The sequence below is a fragment of the Ochotona princeps genome, chromosome 27 (genome assembly GCF_030435755.1).
Source record: "Ochotona princeps isolate mOchPri1 chromosome 27, mOchPri1.hap1, whole genome shotgun sequence".
Classification (NCBI taxonomy): domain Eukaryota; kingdom Metazoa; phylum Chordata; class Mammalia; order Lagomorpha; family Ochotonidae; genus Ochotona; species Ochotona princeps.
The window spans coordinates 7,402,323-7,422,705 of record NC_080858.1 but is presented as its reverse complement, the minus strand read 5'-3'; the positions used below and the strand labels follow the sequence as shown (position 1 = coordinate 7,422,705).

Below are 20,383 nucleotides of genomic sequence, written 5' to 3'. Positions count from 1 at the left end.
AGGTTTTAAAACTTGAGCGTCTTTCTAATCGTCACGGGTACCGCCTCTCGCCCCTTAGCGCCGATCTGTTTTGCACTGGCTAAGTTCATGTTGTCGTCGCTCTCTTTACACAACGTCTTCGGAGACCTGATAGCTAACCCCAAACATCTGGGCTCCTTCCGGCTCCCACGCCCGAGCGCTTCCTGTCGCTCCACCCTAAGGGGCGGGGCCAGGGGCGCGCGCACGCGCAGTGCGGCCCGGGCCCGCGCCCTCACGCCGGGCGGCGTGTGTCCCTTGCGGCGTGCCGTCCTCGCAGCCATGGCGGCCGCCGCGCTAGCGTGGCGGGCCAGCCTGCACCTGCGGGCCCAGGTTCTGCGCGCCTTCTCCACAGCCGTGTCGCCGACCGCTCCTGCTGCGGAACCTAGTCCGCGTGAGTGCCTGCCGCGCCGCGTCCGGGGCTTTGGGGCTGACCCGGCGAGCGGGAGAAGCGCGCGTGCGGGGTGACCTCGGCGCTCCCCTGCCCGGTGCCCTGCGCTCCCGCGGGTCTCTCTCTTCGGCCAGGTTTTTTTTTTTTTTTTCTTTTCCTGAACACGAAAGAGAGGCGTGCGGCCGCCCGTGGGGAGACTCCCACGCAGCGGACGGGGGGCTAAGGTGGCCGGCCAGGGTGGCGGATGTATGGCGTGCGGTGCCCGCGTGGACGGAGGGACGGGGGAGTGAGGAGAAGGGAAAGTGGCGGCACGGGGTCCCCAAGGGTCTGCATTCGTTCTGTTCTGTGGGTTTAGACTCGCCCGGGAGGCTTTGAGCAGGAAGGTCATCCATTGTGAGGGAGCTGGAAGCCAGGGACCCATGTCGAGGCTGTTGTAGGGATCCGGTGGGATAAGGAGGTCTAGGCAGTGTGGTTGGATAAGGGCGTGCTTTGAGGTGCACCTGACGGGGCTGGCCCGTGGATTTGACGGGGGCCGAGCACAAGTCTCAGGCCTCCGCTTTGGGTTTTTGTCCCGCACAACTGGATGCGGCGTACTTCCATTCACAGGGGTCAGGCGGACTGGACGAAAACACAGCCTGCGCTCTGCCGGGCTCGCACGGTGGCTGACAAGTTTGTTAATTGCCTCCCCCTCCCCCCCAGTTGTTTCTTCTACTGTTAAATTTCAGCCGTGTTGAATCTGTTTATTTCCTCTGATTTTCTGTGTTCTCTTGCACTCGAAGCTTTTCTCCCCTCCCCATCTCTGCGGCTCCCCTCTTTGCTCTCCCTGCAGGTGTGAGTAAACTTGAGGTTTATTTTCTCTCCCCTGGAGGATTTCCCTCTGTTAGAGTCAGCCTCATCAGGTGGGCCATCTGCAAGCTCGAGGCACAGTGCTGGGTCCAGGGGCTGCAGAAGCCAGAGTTCTGACGTCCAAGGCGGGAGAGGGGGCCCCAGCGCCAGGGCAAAGAGCGCCCATCCCCTGTCCTCCGGCTTTGTGTTTTGTCACGGTCCCAGACCTCGGGGATGGTGCCCATCCGGCTTGTCCATCCTCTCCCTTGCCAGTCTTCTCTGGAGACACCTCCCACAGCACCCAGACATGTTCCCAACTCTTTGGGCATCCCGTAGTGGAGGCAAGTTGACACTTGAAGTGCACCGTTACACACCAGCACACAGGCTAGGTTCATTTCCCTGCTCTCCGTGTTCCGTTGTTGGTGGAAGTGACCTGTCAGAAGGATGTCTTGTGCGACAGGCTGCATTGTGGGAGAGCAAGGATCGACTGGGTCCTGGTCTCCCACATTCAGCATCGCTCATTGTAGATGAATGAGCTCTGTGGTGTGCACAGGGACTTGTCAGAGGAAGGAATGGAAGGAGAGACAGGAGCGAGGCAGATGGCATGGGGAGTATATTCCAGGCAGAGAGCATAGCAAGTCCTGAGAAGGCTGCAGGCCGGGTCTGGGCAAGCTCGCCAGCTGTGGAGCCTTCCTTGGAAACGGTGGCAGGACTGGACAGGACACCAAGTCTGACGTCGGCTTAGCCCCTTGCTCCTCCCTAGTTTCCTGACAGAAAGTGCCCTCCAAGTAAGGCTAATATATTTGTTTCAGTGACTAAAATTAAAAGGAGATGCCGAAGCGCTGGTGTTGCAGTGTAGCTTGGCAACCCTAGCTGCTCCACTCCCCCCTCCAGCTCCCTGCGGTGGCCTGGACAGCAGTGTAAAATGGCTCAAGCCTTTGAGTCCCTGCCACCCAGGAAGAAGCTCATGGCTTTCACCTGGTGAGTGCTGACTCTTGGGGCCTTCTGGGAAGTACCAGTGGGTGGAAAGGTGTGTCTGTCTCTGTGATACCCTGAATTTCAAATTTCTTTTTAAAATATGAGATGAGATGTATTTAATACAGTTTTTGTATGTGAAAGTGCTCCATCCTTATAGTTGTTATTTTAGTATTTAAAAGTATTGGGAAAGGCATGAGGTAATATTTTAAAAGGTATGTACACTTTTCATTAGTCATGTGACTTGTTAGAAGTAGCTGTGATTTTTCTTATTGGTGCAAACACCGGCAGTTCTAATGTACACCAGAGAAGGAAAAACAGAAGAGGTTTTTTTTCAGGGGAGGAAGAAAGAATAATTCCTATAAGAACAGATGTATTTATAATTAAAACATTTCACAACCAATTATCTTTAAAAATTCAAAATATATATCTAACTAGATATTTTAACTTGAGAAAAATGAGTCTATTTTGTTATGAACCTTAGCTTTATTTATTTGGAAAGGCGAGAGAAACATCTCTTTTGTCCTTTGTTAAATTCTCTGAATACCCACAATAGCTGGGGCTGGGCCAGGCCAAATTCAGGATCCAGAAACTTCATTCAGTCTCCCTGTGGGTAGCATGAGCCCAGGTACTTGAGCCACTGTGTGCTATCAAGTGTATTAGCAGGAAGCTGGATTGGAAATGGAGTAGTCAAGGTTGGAACCAGGTATTCCCATAAGGTATGCATATGCTGCAAGCAGCAGTTTAACCCATTGTGCCACTGTGCCTTCTCCTGAACTTTAACATTCTATTGAAAATATTTCTTTACAGGGTGGCATCAAGGCATAGCAGGTTCAACAGCTGCCTGCAATGCCGGTATTGCATATTAGTGCAGGTTCAAGTCCAAACTGCTCTACTTCCTGTCTAGCTCCCTGTTGATGTGCCTGGAAAAGCAGTGGTAGATGACCCCGGTGGAGGCCCATGCCATCCGTGTTGGAGCCCCAGGTCGAGGTCCAGGCTTCTCGCTTTAATCTGACTCAGCCCCATCAGTTGTCATTTGGAGAGTTGACAAGAGGAAGGTCAATCACTCTGCTTTTCAAATAAATAAATGAGATTTTTCAGAAAATTTCTTTACGGGCCTGCACCATAGCATAGTACTCTAAGCTTCCGCCTGTGGCACTGGCATCCCATGTGGGTGCTGGTTAGAGTCCTGGCTGCTCCACTTCTGCTCCAGTTCCCTACTCATGGCCTGGGAAAGCAATGGAAGATGGTTCAGGTCCTTGGGCCCTGCATCCATATGGAAGACCCAAAAGCAGCTCCAGGCTGCTTTGCTTCAGATTGGCTAAGCTCCAGCCATTATGGCTGTTTGAGGAGTGTACTAGCAGATGGAAGATCTCTTCTCTTTCTGTTTCTCTCCTTCTCTATGTATCTCTGCCTTTCAAATAAGATGGATTTTTTAAAAATTTATTTTCATTGCAAAGTCAAATATATATAAAGAGGAGGAGAGACAGGCAAGATGTTCTGTCTGATGATTTACTCCCCAAGTGACTGCAATGGCTGGAGCTGAGCCCATCCGGAGCCGGGAACCTGGATGGGTGTCCCACGCAGGTGCAAGATCCCAAGACTTTGGGCCGTCCTTGACTGCTTTCCCAGGCCACAAGCAGGGAGCTGAATGGGAAGCGGGGTTGCTGGGATTAGAACCGGCGCCCATATGGGATCCTGGCATGTTCAAGGCAAGGACTTTAGCCATTAGGCCACCATGCTGGGCCCTCAAATAAGATAATATTGTATGAAAATTTTTCTTAGATGATGAGTTTGCTGTAGCAGCAAATATAGTAAACTATGTGTTTAGGTATGGAATTTTCTGAACTTTATTTTTTTTCCATTTGAGAACAGGAATAGAGAAGGGTATGGCATCTTCCATCCACAAGTCTACCCCCAGATGGCAGCGACAGTCAGATCTGGCCCAGGCCAAAGCCAGGAGCTGGGCACTCCATCCAGGTCGCCCATGTGGGTGCTGGGGCCCACACACCTGGGTCGTCCCTTGCTGCTTTCACAGGTGCTTTAGCAGGGAGCTGGGTTCCACTAGGACTGCAGCCGGCTCTGCAGGGGTGTTGGTATTACAAGCGGTGGCTTAACTGACTGGGCTGTAGTACCAACCTTTTAACTATTTTTGACTTTGTGCAGATTTTTTGTGTCTCAATGTACAGAAAGTGTTATTGTTTCATGCTCACGAAATGCATTTGAATTATGGGATCCTGATTGGTGTTGAAAGTCTGTGTTAATGAAATTCTGTTACTGTTTTTTTTCAGGAACAACAGAAAGAACACCCAGAAGTGAGAGGGCTCACAGAAGAAAGGTAAAGAAAGTCTGTGAGGATTCAGAAGTTGTAACGTGAGCTGGATCTTCCTTAGTGGGCGTCAGGGGTGTCCTGGGAGACTCCTCAGGTTATGTTGACTGCGTAGAACCTCTTGAAGAGGCTTACTTGCATACTTCCAGGAGACAGGTGTTTAAACCTGACGGAGCTGTTCTTGATGATGTCTGTTACAGTCATGCAGTCTGTGGTGTTACATTCATCTCAAGGTGCCTTATGGGCGTGTTTATAGAGGAATGCAGATCGTAAGATCAGCTGATGAGCGTGGAGTGGTAACAAGGACATGCTAGTTGGCCATTGAATGCGACCAAGTTACGGTCATTTAGAGGTGATTTTCACAGAAATACTACCTGCTTACCTTTAAGTACTATGCATTTGATATTGCTTAGAAGGACATTGCTAGATTTTTCCACCTTAGCCGTCTTCTACTTCATATGATGCAGTATAATAGGTATGCCGACGTAATTGTCTGAGTTTTCTGTGGGCTTAGCAGATACTAGTTCTGCTTTTGTGTTTACTGAGTCTGCAGCCTGAATTTACTTATTTCTATGATCTTGATTTTTTATTTTGCTTATTCCTTATTTTTAAGTTTTTAAATCCTCGATCATGTACCATTTTTCACCAAAGAAATTTTAAATAGTTCTAAAGCATGCTATTAACTCATCTGTGCACCAACAAAATGTAAAAAAAAAAAATGTTGCCGAAAGTCTGATTAAGCAGAGACATTGTAGTGAGAGGATGTGATGGTGCCAGAGTTTTGGGGAACTGTGCAGATACTTGGGTAGGCTGGTGTGCTGCAACTGCAGCAGCTTTGTGGGAGGTATACTTCACGGAAATTACAATTCTACTTTTGTTTCTCATAACTGCAACTTTTTCTTTTGAAATTAAAGAATATGTTTATATTTAAACGGTTGTGTGTTTCTTAGGCGCTGCCTCCTAGGACCGAGAAAATGGCAGTTGACCAGGACTGGCCCAGTGTTTACCCAGTTGCAGCACCTTTTAAACCATCCGTGGTCCCTCTTCCTGTTCGGATGGGTTACCCTGTGAAAAAGGGTGTGCCCATGGCAAAGGAGGGAAATCTGGAACTGCTCAAGGTAAGCAGGGTGCTGGCCCAGACCCAGACCTCAGTGAGTGCCTGTGGGAGCCCTGCCCACACCCGCCTTTTCCCTGAGTGTCACGAGCAGTCTTATTGTAATCCAAAATTTTTTCCAGGGGATAATGCGAGTTGTATCTTGATTAACCATGGTGAGAACCAACCAACAAACAAGAAAGAGTTCATCCTCAGGGTTAAGGGGCAATGTTGGGGTGCCCTGAGGTTAGCCACCACCTGCAGTGTTGGCATCCCGACCAGTTCATGTCCCGGCTGCTCTACTTCCAGTCCAGCTCCCTGTTAAAGAACCTGCGGAAGAAATGTAATTAGCAATCCTTTGACTTACCTCCTGGCCTTTTCTGTTGTATCTTTTTTATGTTAAGTTTTTCCAGGGGAAATAACCTTACATTGAGAACTGAGAGGTGTAAACTGTAAATGAATTGTGAAGCTTCTTTTTTAGAAAGGTAAACCATTGTTTACTATCCTAGGTATGGTCCACTGACTTGAACTTATTTGTTTCTTTTTTTTTTTTTTTTTAAAGATTTATTTTATTTTTATTACAAAGTCAGATATACTGAGAGGAGGAGAGATAGAGAGGAAGTGCAGCTGCCGGGATTAGAACCAGCGGCCATATGGGATCAAGGCGAGGACCTTAGCCACGAGGCCACGCTGCCAAGCCCGAACTTATTTGTTTCTAAAAGCAGAATAGGTCATAATGAATGCTTCATTTAATAGCATCTACAATGACTTTATGACCTGTAGGCTTTTTAAAGAAAATATAGATGTTTAATCTGGAACTGCATATCTTATATGGTTTCCTTTTATGTGTAATGGAAATTATCATACAGTGGGAAGTTGGTTTTTTGCTAGGTAAGAGTTCTTGAGAAGCAGAGTGGCAGTTTCTCAGTAGTGTTGCTGGCACGTGCATCTCCCACACGGGGTGTGTGCTGTGTATCCTGGCTCTCCGGACCGGAGAGGGCATTCCTGCTGATGCACAGCCTGGAAGGCAGCGGGTGAGCGCTCCACTTCTCCGAGTCCCACTGCCCGTGGGGAAACCTGGATGGAGTCCCTGGCTCCTGGCTTTGACCCGACGCAGCTGCTGCAGTTGTGAGCACATGGGGATTGAGCCAGCAGATGCAAGATCCATCTCTTTGTCACTCTCAAACTTTGTTTCCTTTCTCTCTCTCTCTCTCTGCATTTTAAGTAAAATAAGGATGAATACATTTTCAAAAATAAAAATTTGCTGAAAGATTAAGTTTAAAAACAGAAACAATGAAGTATACTCTGCTGCTGGAGACAGGTAGATGACATTTGGAAATGAGAGCATTTCAAAAGATGGAAGAAGCAAACATGGAGGAAAACACATTTCTTCAAATGAAATGGAACTTAATCTGAAACGATGGTGTTGGACTAAGGCCAGTGGATTTGTAATAGTGCTGGCGATCGTGTCAGTTTTAACACACATGCAAATGTGTTTGGTTCATGCATGCCATCTGCCGCCAGTGTTGGTGAATAAGCTGAGCACTGGTCTACGCACGAGAGCTTAGAGCAGTGCCCGCGTCTCGCAAGCGGTTTTACTGGGAATGTTCGTTTGGACATCTGTAGACTGGCCACGGGAAGGGTGTTTTCACCGTGATTGTCCTTGTGAGATCCTTGTAAGGTGATGGACTTAGGCCGTCTGAAGACGGGTTGGGGTGTCATCCTCACTTAGTGTTTGGCACTGAATCTGGATTTTAAGCAGGATAGTACCTGGGGTTGATCACATCTGTGACAGAAAGTTTGGTTTAAAAAAAAATGTCGAATTTTATTCTTTTTTTTTCTTGATATTTAATTCACCCGGTACATTTTTCTGTTCTAGATCCCCAATTTTCTGCATTTGACTCCTGTAGCGATTAAAAAGCACTGTGAAGTTCTTAAAGGTATGTGACTGTTTTCTTACATGAACTTTGTATTGCCTTTCAACATAAGAATATGAAGTCTGATACACAGCCTTACATTCTGAGTAACCGTTAGCTTTTTTCTCTTGTAACAAAGTCGATCATTTTTATTTGAAGGGCAGTGTGACAGATTCTGTATCCTTTGATTCACCAAAAAGTGTCTGTAACAGCTGGGCCAAACTAAACAAGGCTCCAGGCACTGGGCCTGGGGCTTTGAGGGGGTGACAGGATGCCAGGCGCTAAGCTGGCAGCTGCTTCCGCCATGGTGCCTGTTAGCAGGAGGCTGAGCTGATCCTGAATCCTCCCGTGTGGACACAGTGTGCCACGTGGGCCTAACCTCCTGCACCACGGTGCCCACTTTAGTTTTGTTTTTTTTTTTTTAAAGAAGACATTTCAAAGTTTTTTCAGTGACTTGTTAGCTGTCGCATCTGTGTGTGTGAGACTCCTTTAGAAGCAATTGTCACTATGAAAGTAGAAATCGCAGTCCTCGCTCGCAGCTGCTGTTGAACTATAGAAGGCACGTAATGAAAGGGCTAGCGTGGTGGCATTGCATGCAAATCCTCCGCCTGTAGCGCCAGCATTCCAGATAGGTGCTGATCCATCTCTGCTGCTCTGCTTCTGATCCAGCTCCTTGCTTATCATCTGGAAAAGCAGCTGAGGCTGACCTAAGTCTTTGGGCTCCTGTACCCACATGGGAGGCACGGAGGAAGCTCCTGGCTCTGGTCTTGGATCGGCTCCTCTAGCCGTGATGGATCTCTGTTTCTCCTGTAGCCCTGCCTTTCAAATAGAAGAGATCACATGAATGAAGATGTAGGGGAAAGTGTGAGTTAGTTACGTCGGTTTTTCTATTGTTTTTGGCACATTGGTTTCACTGCCTTTTGAGTCACCTGTGTTCCACAATAGAGAGTTCCTGAGTGGGATCTCGCTGTGCTCCTGGTGCACTCTGGGAAACAGCAGGTGGAGACGTGAATACTTGGGTCTCTGTCACCCGCAGAGGAGATGCAGCCTGGCCTGGTGGGGACACCAGGGAGTAGATGGCTTGCTCACTCTGTCTCTTTCTGCTTTCCTCCCTCCCTCCCCTTCTCTCTCTAATTCTTTCTGCTTAATAGTTGTTAAGAGGAAAAAATAAAAATGAAAAGGAAGAAAGAAAGAAGCCTGGAAACACTCCACAGGTAGTCCGGTCCTGTTATGTTGCAGGACAGACAGCACTGTGACGTAATCTTTACACCTGAGCTTTTGGGAGTCCTTTCCACTCAAAAAGGTGAAGAGGATATAAAAAGATCTGAAACTTGGGAGTAATTATCTCATTTGAAACGAGGGAGAAGAATTAATTTCATATATGTAGCCCTGTGTTGACAGATGAGAATACTTTCCTGATCCTAAAGATTGTGTTTCTGTGTTTATCGGGGCCTAGAATTGAACTGAAATTGATCATCATTCCAGATTTGTGCCCCATTTTACACAAACGATGGGTCACCTTTTGATCATTTAGAAAACTAGCAAATAAATGTGTTTGTACGCTCTTGTCAGTTTCTCTCCTTTGGAAATATTTTTCATGTGAAACATGTGTTTAGATTCACCTTCTGTGTGTGTTCATAATCATGAAACTGACCATTTTAATGAGGCATTTCTACGTGACATCCTGGTTCCCGATGCAAGGCCCTTGCACAGCCCACCAGGAGGGCAGAGCTGTGCTCTCCAGTGCTTACAGGGACTGTTGAGTCTTTCCTTAGTTAGGCCTTTACAGTCTGCCAAGCTCTGGGTTTAGGTTGCATCTTCCACGTAACTCAAAGGCTTTTCAAATGTCTCTTCTCAGTTTTCTTCCAAAGTAGGTCAGCTCAGACATTTTATCTCACTTGCAAATGGAAAAACTGAAATGCAGGAAAGTTAGGTAATTTACCAAAACTTTAATAATCAGTGTCAGAAGTGAAATAAAAACCAAGGTCTCTTAAAGTCTAGTCTTTGCCTCACCTATCAGATAAGTAAAGGTAATAGGAGTCTATTATGCATTTTCCCGCCAGCTGAGTTTTTTAGACATGTAATTTAGGTAATTTAATTTAAGAACTGTAATTATTATCTGGTGATTGAAATGACTTATTCACGGTTGAAAAATGGAGTGCAAACCCAAGAGCCCATATGACTCCCCGAGCGAGTCTGTCTTACAAGGTGCCTGGTCTGATCCTCTTCTGTAGAAATCACTCTGGGAATAAATTTCCACTCAGTTACTTTCTTCTTTTAATGCTAAAATTTTTTTATTTACACAGTGTTCTTATTCCTTCGAAGTAATTTAGGATTGGGCTTTTAACCAGGGTGTGTAGGGAGTGGTATGGGTTGTTCTTCATTTGCACACGTGTATTTATTTAGTCCTAGGTATCAGGGAGTCTTTGCAGCTTCGAGCGATGTAGCCCCCCAGCACAGGGAAGTTGTCCATCTGGGGGAGGGTTTTGGCAAAGCGGCTTGCGCTCTCCTTTAGATTGTCAGCCTGGACTGCTCCTATACGAGCTTGAGCTGCAGCCAGGCTCTCCTGTGGCCTGTGTCTCTGGAGGAAGCCTGGATCCCTGTGGCCTAGCGGGTTTAACCCTTGGAGACCCATGCTTTGAGCTGTTCTGTGCTGCTGACTCAAGTGTGAGGTTGCCATGGTGGGCAGCCTGGTGGGCCTGTTTGATCCCATGCTGGAATCCATCTGCATTGACTTGCTGGAGCTCAGCTGCTTAGACCTGTGGGGACAGGGCATTAGTGCTTGTCCTTTAAGGTTTTTTTCTCGCTTCAGTAGGGGCTGAACACAATCCTGTATGCTGTGGAAATACGCAAAGAACCATCTTCGTGGTGGTGGGAACTTGGGCTTTGACTGAGGTCTCAGAGATTGACCCACCTCCTCAGGAAGCTGTCTTGTGTCCGAATGGTAGGCTGTGGCCATTCCTCCTGCCTGTTAGCCCCATTGGCATATAGAGGTCACACAGAGGGGTTGGCAGTGTGGCATAATAGGTAAGTCTGCCGCCTGCCCTGACAGCATACCACGTGGGTGCCAGTTCAAGGCTTGGCTGTTCTGCCTCCAGTCTGGCCCCTGCTTATGTACCTGGGAAAACAGCAGGAGATGGCCCAAGTGTTTGGGTTCGTGCTACCCCATGGGAAACAGGATGAAGCTCCTGGCTCCTCAGTTTGACCTGGCCCAGCTCTAGTCATTGTGACCACTTGCAGAATGAATCAGAGGATGGACAATCAAACTGTTCCTCTCTCTGTGTAACTCTTTCTTTCAGATAAATACTTTAAAAGAAAAAGAAAGAAAAGAAGAAAGTCACTAAAGTAGTTACTATGAGAATCCTCCTAAGGGTAGAGGGGTCTTACCTTGTGTACCTGTTAGAATTAAGGCTCTGGGGGCTCGGCATGATAGCGTAGTGGTTTAAGTCCTCTCCTTGCATGCGCCGGGATCCCATGGGGACAACGGTTCTAATCCAGGCGGCCCTGGGATCAGGCGCGATGGGTGAATAGCTAAATCTTCGTCTTGCAAGTGCCAGAATCCCATATGGATGTCAGTTCGTGTCCCAGCTGCTCCACTTCCCTTTTAAATCCCTGCTTGTGGCCTGAGAAAACAGTAGAGGACAGCGTAAAACCTTAGAACCCAGCAGCTGTGTAGGACACCTGGAAGAAGCTCCTGGCTCCTGGCTTTGGATTGCCTCAGCTCTGGCCATTGCAGCCACTTGGGTGGTGAACCAGTGGATAGAAGATCTTTCTCTGTCTCCCCTTCTCTGTAATTCTGTCTTTCCAATGAAAAATAAGAACATCCAAGGGGATGTTCAATTTTATATCTAAATCTTTGATAGATTAAGCTAGAGAGCAGTATCACAGGAGAGTTTTTACTGGCAGTGCAAGTAACGAGGCAGTGGCCATGGGATTTATCATATTTGCTACTCTCAGTAGCAATATCAAATGAAAGCTATTAAATAACATTTCAGAAAACATTTACCCAAAGGTCTGATATTAGCTGTAAATTTGAGATGGAAGTACAGGATTATAATTGATGTAAGTAGTACATTAAAGAGAGCAATGAAAATAACATGAGTAACTTGGTTGATTAATGAACTTGAGCACAAACATGTCAGTGACTTAAAAATATTTTCATCATCTCTGGGTACTGGGACGTTTGGAAAGTCATGTGTGGCTTCCGCCTTTGTCTTTCCCCTTCCCCCAGAAACAAGAAGAAGAAATAGCAAAACTGGAAATAATGAGTTCCCAGTTTTCCTTAAACCTTGTTCCCTCCCATCCTGATCAACTGTGTAATCTTTATAAAAAATAAAGTTAATTTAAAAAATAAAAGCATATTAAAAGATGAATTACAGCTCTGTTCAGCTCGGGTTCTGAAGCATAGTTAACCACATTTCAGTTTTCTGCAAATAGCTTTTCCAGAGATGCTTTCAGCTCCTCTCAGCTGCTGTTTAGAAACCTTCATCTGGGAGTGCGTTAGTGTCGGGGCACTGTGAACTGCTCGCCTTGGCTGGAAAGGAACTGGGTGTGTGCAAAGCTGCACTGTGCCTGTCACATTCTCTTTCCACTGAAAGCCATGCTTCCCACCACCCCGGAAATACCCAAAGCATCCCCCTAATTGGATTCCATAGATAGGAGCACCTATTTGAGAAAAGGATTGAAGGATGCTCATACAAGCTCTGGGGCAGAACCTGCTCTTCCCTTTGATGCGTGTGTCCTGTGAGAGCTCAGTCATTTGGTGTTATCTGGTGCATGGGTTACAATTCAGTTTATTTGTGAAACCATAATTGAGATTTTTTTTTAAAAAATCAGAGTTCTGCACCGAGTGGCCAACTGCACTCGACACTGATGAGAAGTGTGAGAAGCATTTTCCAATCGAAGTAGACACAGCTACGTATGTCTCATCAGGACCGTCCATTCGCAACCCCAAGGCACGCACAGTAACCTTGAGGGTAAGAGGCGATTTTCTTTTTTCTTTTTAATCTAGTTTTTCATGTGCTTAGAAAAAGACAGTAATTTTATCCTCTGGTTCCTTCCCCCAAATGCCTGCAGTAGCCAGGGTTAAGCCAGGAGCCAGGAGCTCAGTCTGTCTTGCATGTGGGTGGCAGGGACCCCAAAATGTGTCATCATCCACTGGCGCCAGGATACACAGCACGGCGGCAGGAAGCTGCATGGGAAGCGGGGTGGCTGAAGCTCAAAGCACCCACTGCAGTATGGGGTGAGGGAGACCCAAGCAGCAGCGTTAAGTGCTATGGTGAATGCCTGCCCTCAGAAATTTTTAAAATTAAGAAATACTACAAAACATTGTGTAGAAATACATGGTATATTTGTGCTTAAAAAACATGTGTTTATCATAGAAAATTTGGAAGATAACAAAAGCTTAAAATTATGAAATTGTCCATAATTTTTCTATGAATAAATAAACATTATCGGCTCATTTTATTTATTTATAGTCAGTGTCTTTTTTTTAAGATTTATTTATTTTTATTGGAAAGGCATATGAAATTTTGAGATTTTGCAGAGAACCATCAGCTGGTTCACTCCCCCAGTGGCCACAACAGCTGGAGCTGAGCCGATCCAAAGCCAGGAGCCAGGAGCTTCTTGCGAGTCTCCCATGTGGGTTCAAAGTTCCCAGGCTGCCTTCCCATTTCATAAACAGGGAGCTGGAAGGGAAGTGGAGCAGCCGGGACACAAACGGGGTGGAATTCTGTTCGTGCTACTCCTCAGCACCCCGATTTCACTCTGTGCACAGACCTGTCCTTCCGGCTTCAGGGAAGCTGCCAGTGCTCCACCTTCAGAGCTCCGTCTCTTCCCTCCGCTGTTTGCCCATGAGTAAGATCAGCGTGCGTGCCAGCCACTAACTACAGAACAGAGCTAGGAAAGCTTGCTTTCTAGCGGGTTTATAGTTCATGTAAATAACACAGCTGTTTTATTTCATTAAATTACATGAAGTAATTTTTTTTCCCCAAATGTTGTTATTTAAGGTTAAGCTCTCCAGTTTGAATTTAGATGACCATGCAAAGAAGAAATTGATTAAACTTGTGGGAGAACGGTACTGCCCGACCACCGATGTGCTCACCATCAGGACAGACAGGTACAGAGCGAGCAGCTTTACTGTCTTCTAGTCTGCTGGTGGCTTCTTCAAAGAAGTTACCTGTTCTGTGCCAACCTGCTGTGTTAGAGCTTGTCAGGTTTGTGTTTTTACTATCCTTGGAGCAGCCAGCATTTGTTGTGTTCTTTATGCATATAGAGAGGATTTGTTTTTATTTGAAAGGTAGATTTACAGAGAGATCTTCTGTCCGCTAGTTCACGCTCCCACATGGCCAAAGCTGAAGTGATCCACAGCTTCGAGCCAGGAGTTTTATCCAGGTCTCTCCCGTGGGTGCAGGGTCTCAGGGACTTGGGCCATCGTCTGCTGCTTTTCCAGGCCACAAACAGAGCTGGATTGGAATTGGAGCAGTTGGGACATGTGCCAGTGTCCATATGGGATATTGGCACAGCAGGTACAGGATTAGCTGCTCAGCCACTGCCCTGGCCTATGCTTCGTTCTCTTGATTGGCTTTGTGATTTGAAATCACAGCAACATTTTGTTCTGTCCCCCAGCCCTTCAGTTTAATATACCAGAAATTACAATACATATTAGGATACACTGTGCTTACAGAACAGTCACAGTTCCACACTGAGTGACGGGAGTACCCCTGAAGGTCTGTTAGATGATAGTGATTATGGGTGTGTTGCTGACTGCCCGCTAGGAGCCTGAAACTAACCTCTTTGCTTGTGTCACAAGATAAACAGTAACTTAAGCAGCATCAGAAGGGACCCAGTGCAGTCCTGAGTCAAGTGCCACATTAAATAGTCCCATGTTTAATGTGAGCTCAGCCACAGTCAGTCGGGAATGGGCAACACCCAGCAGAAAAAGAAAAGAACCTTGAAATTTCCCCCACAGAAGTTTTGCTGATGACTTTAGTGGTTTTTTAGTGTGAACAGTAACCTTAAGATTTGATTGTCTTCATAACAAGACAGGAAATGAAGCTTAAAATTAGTCATGTGGCCTTTTCTGCTCTCCTCCTTCCAGTTCAGAATGCGTGCATTCCTTAAGAGCCAGCCTTTGCTTGGATCTGCAGTTGGGCTCCGCACGCACGCGCGAGGCTCAGCACAGTTTTCTTTGTAGTGTTAGCCTTTTCCCCCAAAATCAGGTTAATCTTTGCCGTTCATCCACTCTGCCGCCTGTCATGACACACACACAGGGTCTTCGTCCTCCTGTTGCGTGTCACCCTTTGGGGTTGTGCTTAGGGAAGGCCTAGTGAGTGTGAGAGCTGCTCACGTTTGCGGGTGCACTACTGGCATGGAAAACCATCTCATTCTATAACATAGACTTAGTCTGCCTTTAACTCAGCTTCTATAGAGTCGAAGCATGTAAAAAATCTTCCAAGTTCAAAATGAAATCGTTAGGTTATATATGGGGCAATTTGTTAGGATTCTTTTGTAAACAGAATTTCAGAACCTAAGTAGATGATTCTAAAATCAGTTTTTAAATTATTATAGATGAATTGATGAATTATTTTCATTTGATGCCAAGAAAAGTTACTGATACATTTTCACTAGATGGTTATTTTTCCTCTAGAATTACACTGTGGTTGTTTCTGAGTTGTGTCAACACACAAGACTTTTTTTTTAAAAGATTATTTTATTACAAAGTCAGATATACACAGAGGAAGAGAGACAGAGAGGAAGATCTTCCCTCCGATGATTTGCTCCCCAAGTGAGCGCAACGGCTGGTGCACGCCAATTCGAAGTCAGGAAACAGGAACTTTTTCCAGGTCTCCCACGTGGGTACAGGGTCCCAAAGCATTGGGCCATCCTCGACTGCTTTCCCAGGCCACAAGCAGGGAGCTGGATGGGAAGTGGAGCTGCCGGGATTAGAACCGGCGCCCATATGAGATCCCGGGGTGTTCAAGGCGAGGACTTTAGCCACTAGGCCACGCCGCCGGGCCCAAGACTTTTTTTAAAGGGGAAAAAACAACTTGAGAAAAATGAGTGTTCAGGTGTCCCGTCAGCCTGCCTTTTCCAGTGTCAGAGCATTTGCAAATCTGGGCATTAACTGAGTCTTACTTCAAGATACCATCTGTGGGAAGAGGAACGTGGCACACAAGGGAGTCTGCAGGGTAGGCGTGGGGCAGCTTAGGAACCAGGCTTTCCCAGCATGGAATTCCAATGTACTGTCTTAATCCTTCCCTGTTACTAGAAAATGTATGTTCCATGTTGAGGTTTTAGTTTGTGCAGCTGAAAAATCAGTGTTAGAATATATGTTATCCTTTGAAGCTTTTTAAATATCTGTTAATGTCGTTTTCTCCCAGGTAGTGTGTGTGTGTGTGTGTGTGTGTGTGTGTTGGTAACCACTCTGTTGTCATCTCTGTTTTATTGCTCTAAAAGATTAACATGCCATCTCATAGGTGTGTAGATGTTTGAATTAGGTTATTCCATCTTCAGTACACCAGCAGCAGTACAGCACTGTGTGGATTAGCTCAGTGTTCAAGAACTCAGCCCAGGCGAGAAACAGTGCTGACATGTAGGCCCCCATCTAAACTCGTTAGGTCCCCGCACAGACACAGAGGGTATATTCTTATTGTCAAATAGGTTCTTAGCACTACTATGGTGAAGAGAATTTAGATGGATAGTCATTAAAAATAGCATAAAGTTGTTGTAATATACAGATTATTGATAAAAGCAAAGAAATACTTTAATAAAGAAAAGTAACGTAAAAATACTGAGTAATGAAACATCTGAATTGTTCTTTTTCTAAGAGAATTTTTCAAAAGCAGAAAAATAATTGAGAAACGTGTCTATGTAATTTTGCAAATTCTGTATACTGAGTTTTTAGAATTTTAATTTCTCTATTCTCTTCAAAGGTGTCCTTTGAAGAGACAGAATTATGACTATGCGATGTATCTACTGACGGTTCTATACCATGAGTCTTGGGTAAGTAAGGGCAGGTGCATGTTTAATGGTTTCGTCATTGTGGTTTAGATCATGTTAACCTTCCAAAATATCTGTGTGTAAAGTTCTAAGTTGAATGATTTGGGAACAGCACTAAGTAAGGGAAGTAAGGGCTTGAATACAGAGGTGAAAGGTGAAGATTTAAAATAGGTTACTCGGTTCATCTCTGGACTTACATGTCCAGCATACCTTAAAATTCATAGCTTTTCATATTGGCTGGAAACTTTGGAGCTTAGTTGCTTTTGTTTTGGTTTGGTTTTTTGCCTTTTTTAATTTGTTTGACTTCATTTTTTTCTGCTTAGGAAGAATAAAATCATTATATGTGTGACTTGAGAATTTCTGATTTGTAAATAAACCACAGAACAAAGTTCTAAATGTTTGTAGGAATGCTTATTAAATGCTTATTAAAATTTTAATTAACACATAGCCTTTTGTGTGAACATTTGACTGGTATGGTTCAGGTCAGTTGTAGTGGTTAGTTCTGTGCTGTGGCAAGCAGGCATGGCCTGGCTTCCTGAGTATGTGCTCTGTCGCTCTGTGCTGTACAGGAGCATTAGCATTGTGACCTATGCTTAGGTAACTCAAAATTTTAAATGTTTTTCAAAAAATTTTCCAGTATGCATTCAAATTACATTTTTGTAGGTTGTGCCCAGCCAAGGCATCTCCATATAGCATTTTGTCTTGGGTATTTGAACACACAAAGATTACTGAAAATGTTTGAAGGACAGATTGCTTTTCTGTGCCTTAGAGCACACTGAGGTGAAGAGGTGGTGCGACCTCTCTCAGCTGAGGCGTGGTGGCTGACTGGCTGTGAGACAGCGTGTCATCCCTTCCACTGAGTGTGGAGACAGGCGTAGCAGCCTGTCTGTGGAGTGACAGTGACAGCTCTTGCCTTTGGACCATCCTTCCAGCTTCAGGACACCGCGATTCTGTGTGCTCATACAGCAGTTGTCCACCCTGTTGGTAGCGTTTCCCTCATCTTCTCCATTCCCCTCCCTGCCTCGCCCTCATCCTCTGCTCTTCATCCACTTGCTCACTCTCCAAGTGGCTACAGCAGCTAAGTTTGAATGGGTGAGGCCAAGAGCCTGGGGCTGTATCCACATCTCCCACGCAGGTGACAGGAACCCAAGGGCCGTCTTCTGCCTTCCCAGGTGCGTCAGCAGGGAGGCAAAAATCCAGGACTGGGCCCAGCACTGCAGTACGGGATGACAGTGTCAAAAGCAGCAGCTTAACCTGATGTGCTATGAAAATAGCCCCCCACAGGATTTTCATTGTATTAGCAATTAAAACAGTTTTAAGACAAGAGATAGGTGAAGGGGAAACATGACTTTATTTCAAGCTCAGTATAAAGAGTGAAAGCACCTATTAGCTCTTTTGAGTTGTTGTCATTGTCATAATTCATCTGGAATTTCTAGTTCCTGGCTTCAGGAGCAACCTCCTAGTAGCTGTTAATGTGTTTCCAGTCTATTTATTGTAGCCATGCCTTTGGCTTAAGCTAATTAAGTTCCTTTTTGAATCAGCAGCATGACTGAATTAACTACATCTCTGGGGCTGCTGCATAAAGAGCTAATAACGAACAATAAAAGCCAACTCGTTTTGAGGTTCTTGTTTTGCCAGCAGCCTATAAAATGAATTTGCCCTGAAGGAGATTGACAGCGATAAATAAATTCAGTGAAAGTTGACTTACTGGATTCTGTCCATGCTTCCATGACATAAATCCAGGCAAGCTGTAATCTGGATTTGTGCATGGAGCTTTGGTTTTTTCAGTACTAGTTACTTTGATGCCAGGATAAGACATCCTTGCTGTCCTAAGTAGGTAGAATTGAAGAATGCCTGTTTTCAAAGGCTCTTGGTACCTTTTAAACAAAATCATTGGTGAGGATGCTCAAAACAGTAAATGCAGATGAGCCTTGGGAATTTACAGAGCTACTGCAGCAGAGTTGTTACTGAATTGAAATTGTCTTTTTTCCTTCACCAGTATGGAATTCCTACTTGACATGGATGTTACCTCCTGGTCTAGTCCAGTACTGGCTTCTAGCACTCAATGTCCAACGGTGTGCTGCTCTTGGCCCTGTAACACATGGTTGGAAGTTACTGCTCAGTAGCATCGAGAAGAAAGTAATTGTGGTTATGTGGAGCACATAGCACTGAAACTCAGAAAATTTCTATCTGGATCTCAGTAGAAGGATATTGCTGATGTACAAAATCTAGAGCAGGGAGTTGGATGGGAAGCAGGACTGCTGGGATTAGAGCCGATGTCCATATAGGATCCCAGTGCATGCAAGGTGAGGACTTTAGCCACTGTGCTACTGCATTCCACCCCTGTTGTGTTCATTTTCTTTGAAAATCAGAGACAAAGAGAGAGAACTCTTCTACCTATTGATCAGTTGCACTCCCCAAATGTCTGCAGCAACCACAGCTAGTTAAGTCCAAAGCCAGGAACTTAGAACTCTGTCTGCCAGGCAGAAAGGTCGCCCCTGCTGTTCCCCAGGAGGGGCCTGAGCAGGAAGCTGTTCTGGAGGCAGGAGTGGCTGGGATGCTCATCAGGTTCAGTGTCGCGGGATGTGGGCGTCATGGGCTGCCACTTCATCATTGTGCCAAATGTCCACCTTGCATACTTCTCTCAAACAAACTTTCTCTTTGGATGTTTTTTTTTCTCCCCAGAATTCAGAACTCATTTTTCTTTTCTTTCAGAAAACTGAAGAATGGGAAAAACAGAAAACTGAGGCAGACATGGAAGAGTATATATGGAAAAATAGCTCCTCAGAGAAAAATATCCTGGCAACGCTTTTGCAGATGAGAGCCGCCGAGGGCAGTGCGGGCGTCGGAGAGGAGCTGCTGGCCACTGAGGACGTGCAGGCGTATGCACGCTCCGTGGCCAGCCTGAAGAACGAGGGGGACAGTGAGCAGGCCCTTTCCCGGTACAAAGAGTCCGTGAAGAGACTCTTAAACCTGACGTGAATTGTCAAGTGGAAGAATCTGCTTGATGTGTTCATTTTACAGCACATGTCATCAATGTGTGATTTGATAAAAAATTGAAGATATTAGAAGACTGTTGTTTTACATCAGGGTTAAAATTATTCCTTCCTTGCTAATACACAATGTGATGGTTATTCCAAAGTTTTCTTATTTATATGCTAGCATGTTTAGACTAATCAGAAGGTCTAAAGATGTATTTATTGAAAGGCAGCGTTACAGAGAGGGAGGAAGCAACAGAGATCTTTTGTTCACTGTGTCACTCCCCAAGTGGCTGCGGCAGCTGGGGCTGGGCCAGCCTGAAGCCAGGAGCCAGAACCCCATCCAGGTTTTCCACCTGAGTGGCAGGGGCTGAAGCACGTGGGCCGTCTGCTGCTGCTTCCCCAGCTGCATTAGCAGGGAGCTGGATGAGAAGTGGGGAGGGGGAAGTTGTAGCAGTGCTAGCATGGGATACCCGTGTCGCAGGTGGGACCTGAACCTCTGTGCCATAACACTGGCCCCTGTGTAAGTATGGAACCACTGGTTTGTTGCCAGCCACATTTGCTTCTCCACAAGTGGCATTTAGTGGTCGCTTGGGGGCAAGGCCCAGGACGTGGTCCCCTGACTTGCAGATCGTTGCTGTCCGTGGGACTGCTGTCTGTCCTTTCCATCTACAAGCTCCGATTCTGGTTGGAAACAAGTGCCCAGGAATGTTTTCACACAAAGCTTGTTCCGTTTCTCTGTTTTGGGAGTATTTGAAGTTGACTGAGTTCTGTGTAGCATGCTGCTCCACTGTTCCAGGGCTTGGCTTGCTGTGCTGAAACTTGCAGAGGAGTGCACATGACCTGGAGTCATCCCTCTGG

At 45.9% G+C, this 20,383-nt stretch overlaps 1 protein-coding gene across 1 annotated transcript; it reads left to right on the top strand.

Moving 5' to 3' along the window:
- Positions 1-253: 253 nt before the first annotated feature.
- On the top strand, positions 254-19,628 carry MRPS35 (mitochondrial ribosomal protein S35). The gene is made up of 8 exons (XM_058656018.1): positions 254-403; positions 4,507-4,544; positions 5,486-5,653; positions 7,508-7,568; positions 12,381-12,520; positions 13,553-13,662; positions 16,478-16,547; positions 19,260-19,628. Exons 1-8 carry the CDS (start codon positions 298-300, stop codon positions 19,524-19,526), a joined length of 960 nt encoding a protein of 319 aa, XP_058512001.1. The 5' UTR covers positions 254-297; the 3' UTR covers positions 19,527-19,628.
- Positions 19,629-20,383: the final 755 nt, after the last annotated feature.